The sequence below is a fragment of the Micromesistius poutassou genome (genome assembly GCF_964030765.1).
Source record: "Micromesistius poutassou genome assembly, chromosome: 9".
NCBI lineage: Eukaryota > Metazoa > Chordata > Actinopteri > Gadiformes > Gadidae > Micromesistius > Micromesistius poutassou.
The window spans coordinates 19383807-19393789 of record NC_140279.1 but is presented as its reverse complement, the minus strand read 5'-3'; the positions used below and the strand labels follow the sequence as shown (position 1 = coordinate 19393789).

The 9983-nt window shown below is 42.6% G+C and overlaps 1 protein-coding gene across 1 annotated transcript in view; it reads left to right on the top strand.

Moving 5' to 3' along the window:
- Positions 1 to 451: 451 nt before the first annotated feature.
- Positions 452 to 9983, top strand: part of cachd1 (cache domain containing 1) — a gene marked incomplete at its 3' end in the record, with an annotated part of 70645 nt that continues 61113 nt past the window's right edge. The window contains exon 1 of the mRNA XM_084472739.1: positions 452 to 578. Coding sequence (XP_084328865.1) covers positions 504 to 578 — 75 coding nt within the window. The 5' untranslated portion in view covers positions 452 to 503. The remainder of the gene's footprint in view (positions 579 to 9983) is intronic.

Here is a 9983-nt window from a genome sequence, read left to right as displayed (position 1 = left end):
CCACGCCTCCTTCCCTCGCCCCCATTGTGATCCTCCGGCTCAAACACTCTAGACTTCGCAGGAGTTGGAGAAGCCAGCGATCCGCACTACCACGACACCGGCGAAAGAAACAATTTAACTCGTTTACGAGGGGATCGGTCTTGCCTAAAGGATTTCGCCGAAAGATGTTTTGTGCGCTTCGACGCTCAGAAAAAGTGCTCATACTGGAAGACGTGTATTTCGGAAGAAAGTTGAAAAGTACTTTCCCCTAAAGTTGTTTTCTCACCATCGCCGCAAAACAGCGAATTTCCAGCCAGGACTTCCACTTCTCTAAGCCCACCCGAGCCATCATGGCGAGGCGGATTGTGGATAGACCCCGGCTTGTAAGGTTTACCACTTGCACGGATTTTCGGAATAATCACTTTGGACTTCATCGGGACTTCATGGCTATTTGGTGGAGCGTTGTCGCAATTCTTGCAGTTATCTGCTGTGGATATTGTAAAGCCGAGACGGAGTTTTCTATCATGGAAGAAGCACAAGTTTTAGCGGATCAAATGAAAAAGCTGTCCTCGCAAGAGCTTGGAGTTTTTACCATGCAGGTAAAATACAGTCAATATTTTTGATTTGATCGCAATCGCATCGGATTTCTTCTTGTATAACTGTTACTTAGATTCAGCGCTTGGTTAACGTTATCTAATTTGAATCATAGCCTAATTCAACATTCCTTTAAAAAAGCATGTTAAACGTATTACCGTAATCATCTGAAGCTTTTGATCTTTTGTCAACGTTGTTTCCAGATTGTTTTTTGACCCATACCCTCCAATGCAGCGCTTCGGATTTGCACGCTAGGCTGCACTCTCTGAAGTATATGCGGATATTGACTATGTTGCAGTGCAACAACATTCACCTTGAAGTTACACCACTGCTCCCCTCTCTAGAGCATGGACCTGCCGTATTTTTCGTGTACAAGCTGGGATCTCAATCGCTACCCCAATCTCGTTAGGCTATCTCATTTTAAACACGTTAACGAAACGTGTGTGTGTGTGTGTGTGTGTGTGTGTGTGTGTGTGTGTGTGTGTGTGTGTGTGTGTGGGACAGAATTATATGCAGGGGGATGGGATCCTTTGAACGACCCCGTAGCAGCTCAAGCGCTCTCCTTGCCTTAAATTACAATAACAAACGGAATTGTTCAGTTTAGTGCAGCCTTTAGGTTCATTGATTGCCCATTAAAATGCAAAGAACTGCAGCCTCCCAAGAGGAGAGACCATCGTATTTTGGCATCAGTGACTATGTTGGCACATAGACTAATTATTGCTGTTGTTAAATAATTATGTTCGACTATTCAGCACAGATATAAGCCTGAATTGTCAACAACGGCCAATTCATTTTAATGAATTAGACCCCATTCTATTTAAAGCTAAAGGCCATGTTTTCATTTTATGATTGGAATAATATGTATTAGAGAAATATGTCTAACTCTAAACAAGGTCAGTAACTATTCTTGTGTTTCGATTGTGTCTTAGTAAAACAACAATGAAGGCACCAAATGGCAGGCAGTAGTCCACGGTGCAGTGCTGGTGTGATGTGGGGGTTGGGGGTGCTGCTCATAGTGCATGAACACAGAGGCAAGGCAGTAGGGGGCCCAGCTCCAAATGGCGTTTCACCTTCCACACGGGGGCCACCTTCATCCCATCACCAGGAGGTGCCTTTGAAAGACGTCTATGATCATCGCCCAGATCTCCCCGTCCGCGGTCAAAATCGCTCTGTGCGTCTCCGACTCAGCCCTCTCTCTCCGCTGCAGCCCTGGCCCCCTTTTATACATCTTTTATTTTTATTTATTTGGATGAGCTCTTGATGATGAACCCGTTTATTTTCTTTTTCATATCTTATTCTTGATTTTTGTGGTTGTATCCACCCCTTGTTGTGATCCCATTTTAAGCCTTCTTCATCTGAAACCGTTTAGATGTTACGGTTTTAAATGTAAACTGCAAAAAAAGAAGCATCGGTACGTTTTATGGTTTTTGATTAAAAACAGGCATCCCTCGCATGTTGTATGGCGTTTTAAAGCCTTATGTCAGCATTCATTATGATGAATGACAAGCGAGGATCACAAATATTGTTTTGAGCCCCTTGTTCTCTGTAGTGGCTACGACCAAGAATATGGGACCCATCAGCGGTTCCCACACAGTCCTGGCCACCACTTTGTTTTGAAGCCGTGTGTGGCTCCCCACGAGTCAAACACGTGGTGCAGTTGGTGGTACTCTGCAAAGTCCTTTGTGGAAGGCCTTCCTCAATACTTGAACAAAGGGGGTACTTGTGTCAAAGAGGTGTGCATATGAAGTACCAAGCCACCACGACCACACCACACCCCCCTCATTGTGCTACATGTTGCCACAGTGGCCCGTATAGCTTGTGGCCGGGGGAAGATAATGAAGCAAGATATTCAAAGTGGCCGGCCATTGAGTATCAAGTATGTTCATTCTAAAGGTGTCCCTGGGAGCCAGTGAAATATGGGTACTACCGTGGTCTCCATGACTTCATAGCAGAAAAGGGTGGATTCAGTAATATATTGGTAGCGCTGCCGTACCTGGTCACCATCTGTTGAATGGGAGGTCAGTGCACGGTATATGGTTGTACACTGTACAATTGTTGTTCACGATCCACATATGACACAAAATGGAAAAACATGTGATTCTGTTGTTCCTCTCTGCAGTGTTGACCCCAGTGCTGGTGGATTTGTGCAGAGAAGTGTTTAGCAGGTGTGTCAATTTGAGTTCTCTTCCTCTCCCTGGGCATGAACCCAGAGGGCCAGGATGTTTTACTTTTCAAAGTCTTGGCCCTTGAGAGGCTGGCTGGAAGGCAGGGAAGCCCCTGGCCCTATCTTTAGCTCATTAGTGATTTTGAGGGTTTGGTCCAATCTCAACACCCTGGTTGCGGGGGGATCAATAAGCCCCGCTCTCTCCTGTGATATTTCCCTGTCTCTGATGGTTTGGTCAGACCTGTACTACTGGTCTATCACAGGATATTTTTCCCTGCTTCATTCGCAGTTTACATTTTAATTTCCCTCAATGTACATTTGCACGTTGCTAAACCCTTGGCCTTTTTTTTCTTTTCTATTGTGCATTTATGTGATGCCCGCCTTCTTCTGCCTTCCAGACGATTCCTCAACGAGCCCCCAACTGTGTGTTATTTTTGTGCTGAAACAATTAGGGTGAATACATATTTTACTGAATAAGCAGCAAATGCTTTAATCGTGAATTTTTTCAACTGTGAATCGTTTTAGCATTTTATCTACAATCTATTTTATCTACACATACCACATATTTGCTGCTTATCACTTGAGAAATGCAAATATTTGTTTACATTTCTCTATTTCAGATTATAAATTCATACTTAGTTTTTTCTTGGCTGCTCATCAGAGATGGAAAAACACAAGTAATTGCAACCTACAAAGCTTTGGGCTTTTTCCCATTTACAAATGATCAATTGTTTTATCAAAATGTATAGATTAATAGGTTTAGTTGCTTCCCCAAGTATTATCACTTATTATAGTATTATCACTTATTATTATAGTATTATCACTTATTATTATAGTATTATCACTTGCTTTTCTTCTTTCCATTGCAAGATGGGCTCATGGGTCCTTGGTATGTACAAAGACATCAGAATTGCAATGTTCTCTGTAGCTCAACTTCAAAGCCTCTGAGTTTCCCTCTCGGCATTCCCTGCACAGTCGTGATTACCACCACAGGCCTGTCAGGCCCGCCAGGCCCATCTCTACACATGAAAACCTCTCATTTATTCATGACCCTCTCTCCGTGGTTATTTTTCTCCGTATTTTGTGTCTGTTTTCATCTCCATCTCGGTTTTGTGATGGCCGTGTTAAGATTGATAGTTAAGTGTAATGGCCTTACTTCCCAAATGTCCCAAAATATTTTATTTTGTAGTAATTAATCTGTGAATACTAACACATCTGGTGTTCCAAACCTCTTTAAACACCAAGTATACCGTGTGGTCATCTCTTTTACATTATCTCTTAGAGAATGCACAACAGAATCACCTAACCTTGATGAATTAACAGGCAGGCAAACCTTTTTATATTCATGCTTGCCGGTGAATTGCTTGTGTTTTCCTCATTAGTATGTGCATGTCTGATACATGAGTCTAGTGTTGGAAGTTGTGAAGGGGCCTCCCTTTGTTCTATTCAGCCCGCACCATACCCGCTGCTTCAAGGTACCTGAGCTACAGATCTGACCTAGATTGAGTGAGTTACATGACACTCAAGAAAGTTGAATTATAGGGTTAGTCCAACTATGATTGGATTATTAAGATGCATGTATACACCTTAGTCAAGCTAAAATCTAATCGAATTGGGTTCATCAACATGCATTCAGTACACACTATGCTTCGATTTCACCCAAGGCTGAATAAAGAGTCCATATTTTTCTAAATGTTGTTCATCAACAAGGTTGTAAAGTAGTAACTACGATCTTTATTCATTCATTGTGCCATGGCCGAACTGACGGGGGTATTCTGTGAATTTATGAATCTTACAGACTGAGTCGGGTTCTCAGACTCTGCTACTTCCACAACAAGTAAAGACTCGTAGTGGGGGTTATCTCAGGAATTGGGGGAAAGGAACTTTGGCTTTGACTCTCTGAAGTCCAGATTGAAACACGACATGGAGGAGAAAGCAATGTTTCAGCAGACAGCTGTCAGTTCTCTTCGGGTCCATATCATTTCTCCGACGCTCCATTGTTGTCCGGAGGAGTCCGCATACGACGGAGCGTCGGAGAAATGATATGGACCTGAACTGAACTGACAGCTGTCTACTGAAAACATCTTTCTCGAATTCCGCCTGAGTTTGTTGTTGCTGGTGACGTAAAGAGGTCAGCCGGTGGCTCTATTACCACTAGTTGGTATGACATGCTTCGGCCAATGAATCGATTTACTCACCGCCATGTATAACCAGACAATTGCAGTTGTCCAATTGCGGAGCATAGTCGAAATATGGCTTTAATCGGATTAAGCTGTACATGTAAACGTACTGACAGTCGCACCACAAAGACCATCTGGACACCATCATGGATTTGATGAGTAAAAAAGATGGGGTTTGAGGGATGGAGTGAGGGTTTGGGGGTTTAACCACCAGCTTATTAAAACTGCCTACAATGAGCATACCCTCTTTTGGACTGACAGCATTTAAAACGCTAGTATAGATTGTAAACTCCCAGTGTAGATGGTGTGGAAATGGCCACAACATATATGTCCCCATTTCAAAAGTCCACCAGAATATGGGAAGACATTTTGAAACAATTTATCTATTTTCCCTTTGTTGTGTGTGCATGTCAGTGCCACAGGTGCTATGCATTAGCAGCTCTTGTGCGGTTGCAGAACTGTTCTTTCTCAGTCCGGCCATAAATCTCTGTTGGGTTCATGAGTCCTTGGATGCTTTGCTGAAATCCTTCTGTCTCTCTTCCATTTAAAATACTGCTTCCTTCCTTTTTTCACTTTCTCATAAGCTGCTTTCACACATACACGTAAGGCCTGCTATTCTCCCGCTATTCTCCTGATGGGCCGTATATTTGAACGATATATCCTGACATTGGTATCCTGAAAACATCCTGAAAAAATACTACCCCTGATGTAGTATTTTTGTCGGCGGAAATGTTAATTACCTTCATGGGCATCAGTTTGGTTTGAAATGTGCTGGGGACAGATACGCCTTCGGGAGTACATTTTCAGAAGTGCTGGGTACAATGAGGATGCACTTTTTTATTCTCTCTTTGGTGCAGGAAATGAAAGGTTCTGAAAGACGGCATACCCATGTGGCTTACTAATGAATAAAATGTATACAAAAAGTGTTGATGTCTGACACGTTTAATGAAGAAAGCATTTCCAAAAAGCATTGGACATATGACCCTCTATGTTCTGCTCCATGTACCCAATGTTGACAACGTGACATGACATGACTAAGCTACCAACATAAACAAAGAGGCTAGGAAAGGAAATTAACTACGTGTTTAAGTTGTGAAGGGGCAAACGTGTGGCTACACACAGCGCTACAAATGTCGTCAAGATTGAAAAAGCAAAAAATATTGGTTGCACAGCTGAACACTATCACATCATGAGCTGGCTGTTCTCAATTCACAACACACATCCATCCAATCTGCATCAGGCATTCTGAAAAACTCATGCACTCCCCACCACAATGATTCCAGAATTCAAGCAAAGAAAGAGTGACCAAAAGCCACTTTGTGTCAACAAGAGACTGACTCCACTATCTTCATCTCCACTATACCAAACACTGTACGAAGGCAAACCGTGGATAAGTTAGGCTACTTGGTGGCTATTGCTAACATCAATTGCAAGAGTTAAAACAGCCGACCACTTGAGTGCAAAAAACACAAAGGACCTTGCCACAGCACCAGCAATTCTTAAGCAATAAATATTGCGTCTTACCTTTTTTTATGTGGCAGTGGTCTGCAGATGCATCCTATGGTGTAGCCTACCATATCCATTTAGTTCAACAGGTTATCACTCTGATACTGTCCATAGTACTGGCAACCTGGTCTGGTGCCTTTTACGTATGTATTCAGGCTAAAATGACTTGATTGTTTGATGCCTCATCATTGCATCCCAGCCAAAGAGTATTGGCATTAATACCTCATTCATTGTCTAAGCCACGCTGGCAGCTCATATAAAATAATCCACCACTCCGGTGCCGCAGAGGGAGCCGACCCACCCACCCCCATCCTAGAACTTGTTACAATTGTTGCAAATTGTTGACAGAATCGTGTACCCCTAGGTTACGTAGTAACAGTACAGTTGTGTGCCGTATCCGGATAGACTTTTTGTGGATTTGTTGGCATCGGTCTCAAGAATTATATGTGCTATGAACTTTTTTCAATAAAAAAAGTTTTAAGTGGTGGGTACAAAATTAATCTTGACAAAAACTGGTAGGTACTTGTCCCCAGCGTCTCCAGTGAAATAGACGCCTATGATTACCTTATATGTGAAGGAGGAGTAGAAAGTCTGCATTTCACACCATTTGAGTGGGCGTGTTGATGACGCTTCGTTCTTCATTTGCATGTCATTGAGTGGCACCCTAAATGATAATCAGCCTGTTGCCTTTTGTCCGCTGAATGGTTAAAAAAAAATTAAATGTTGGCACTGCTTTTCAGAGTCATTCGTGGTGAACGCTAAATTATAGGTCTTATTAGGTCTTACAATACATGAGTTCACAGCTGCACGCATATATAGAAAATGTTTTTATTATTAGGTGACTGCTGCATGCACCTAGAAACACGATGTCAAGCAACGGTTCTGTATTACTTGTTACTTTAGCACTAAAATGAATAATCGATATAATGGGAAATATTATTGTTATATGTCTGTGGGGACCCCCGTTTTTATGGCTAGAGGCTAGGTGCTTGCTACTTATCCGGGTGTACTCCCGGTAGAAGCTAAATGCTGAAAACAATGCTTGCCTGTCCAATAGTAATTAGGGGCAAGGGAGGGCCATCAGACCTGTCACTCAAACCTCTGTGCAAGTGGAGATTTGATTCATGATGTATAGTCGAGCTGTATTCAAACTTCAACTAGTCACTTTATTTGTTTCCAACCATTTTACATTTTTTAAATGGTGTGCATGTTTACATTGTTTACGCCATTTAGACTGTTCAAATACCTTCACTTGATTAAAGCCATTTAACATTTCTTTACGTCTTAAACTATGTGGCTTTACTAAAACATATTTTCAACCTCACTTTGCACTACAGCACTCACATTTTCTGTAGGAAATGTATTTTCTAGTTATTATAACAGTTAGCTGAACATTATAGGGTCCCGTCTTTCCACTCTGTTTTCTCAGTTAAACACAGAAATTCACTACATTTGTCCCAGTGTTTGTTAAATGTGTAATGAAGCAAAAAAGCAAAAGAAGCTTTCTCCGGTAATGCAGTCGTTTGCGACGCCTTTCTTCTTCGTCGTTTCTTCTATTTGTCTCTAACTCATGCTCCAATCTTTCATCGATTGATGCTCCGGATGTTGTGGATGCAACAGAATATTTGATGCATTGCTGCAGCAACATTTAAGATGATCGCGATGAGTTCTGCCCGTTCTGCCTCCGTGCTGTCTGCGGTCAAACCAAAACAAACTAGAGTGACAGCGGCTGCCATTATCCCGCCTCCTGCAAACTTGGACCCTACGTCCAGAGCCGGATTAAATAAATGGACTACACTAGGCAGACTGTATTTTTTGGGCCCCCCTCCATCGATGTTATTCATAAATTGAAATCTGAAACTTACCAAAGTTACTAATAAAAGTTAATTCACATTTTACATAGCGTAGTCTTTGGTTACAAGTTGGTTATTTGTACGCCAAAATAAGTCATGTGTTGTGTCTATCAGACAATTTTTATTATTCATACGTTATTACACGGCTCTATTAAATGCTGTTAAATTATCCTTATCTCTTATCCATTGCCAGTGTCATTGTTAAGGCAGTAGTACCAGTAAATCACCAATAGGTGTCAGCATTGCAGGTTCACAGCTGTCGGACGGCTGCCCGACAGAATCTTCTGAGAATGAGGTGAATTTTTGAACGTGATTTTTGGGGAGGGGTTTGAGCCCGTCCGCCATGATGGCATCCACGGCTATCGGTTGCCAGGGGCAACGTTGTCAGAGCGGCATAGAGACAGATGAGGAAATACGCAACATAGAGACGCAGGAGACATTACGAGATAGAAATAAAGAAATAAATGGAGAAGAATAAGGCGAAGGAAAAGGGTCCTAGTGAGAACACACTCTCATCGACTCATCTCATCGACGAAAATCGGCCAAGATTATCCTGTCTGCCGTAGTGTTCCAAGATATAATCTCAAACTCCAAGAGCACCCGATCGCAAAATCGGGGTTATCCAACATGATGGATATGTTCAGAATGTTGAGTGAAGGGCAATTTCCACCAGAACCGTCACGGAGGCGGCACGGCAATAAAAACGTTCGCCGAAGACATTATAGTCAATGTAGGCTATTCCACTGGATACGGCAGCGGCACGGCACGGAACCAAACCGGCACTACTTTTTTATAAAGTTGCCGGTTCGCAGCCGTGTCTCAGAACACTTGTACAGCATTCAGTTTATGATCTTTGTTCATTAATTGCGCCGCGGCCGAACTGACGCGGATATTCTCTGATATTATGTAAGCAAACCACTGCTGTCAAAAGACGCTGATCCATCTTCACTGTTGACGCGAGTTGCTCTAGTTCTACCTCCACGGCCCTGCAGTGGGCAATTATCGGACAAGATTGTCCTATAGTGTGTGGTCTTCCGTCTTGTGTTTGAATCTCATGTATTTGTATTTACGATCGGAGAGCAACAAATCAGATGAGATTCTCTTTATGTGTGTGGTGTACATCCGACTCAACTCTTGTAGTGTGGGGCAGCCTTCAGTGCGTTGTCCATTTAGGGAACCTGACAAACTGTTACCCACTGTTCTTATGGTTTCCTCGACGATCGTGTGAGGCATTTTGGCGTTAATGTGATTGGCGTTAATGTGACGTAACGTTAAGATAAACAACGTCACTATTTTTAGTTAATTAATATATATTGATATATTAACACTGAAATAAATAGTAGATAGGACATTTGTATAGGCTATTTCAAAAAAAATGTTTTTCTTGTCCTTCTGTCTGGCCCCCCCCCCCCCCCCCCCCCAGCCAATCAGGCCCTAGGCACGTGCCTAGTTTGCCTTTGGGTTAATCCGGCTCTGCCTACGTCATATCCCGCCCCTTGCAAGCCCACCCCCTAAACCCCCCCTTTGATTCTACTACTGTCTGAGCGCCATTGATGTCTGCATATAAAGCATCAAGTGTGAATGACCCTCAGGGTCGAATGTCCTGATATACAAATGTGGTGAAAAGGCGGAGGACGTGTGTGAAAACGGCTTTAGTTTTTGTGTACTTCATTTTTTTCAGCTCTGTTCTGCACCAGAAAATGTACA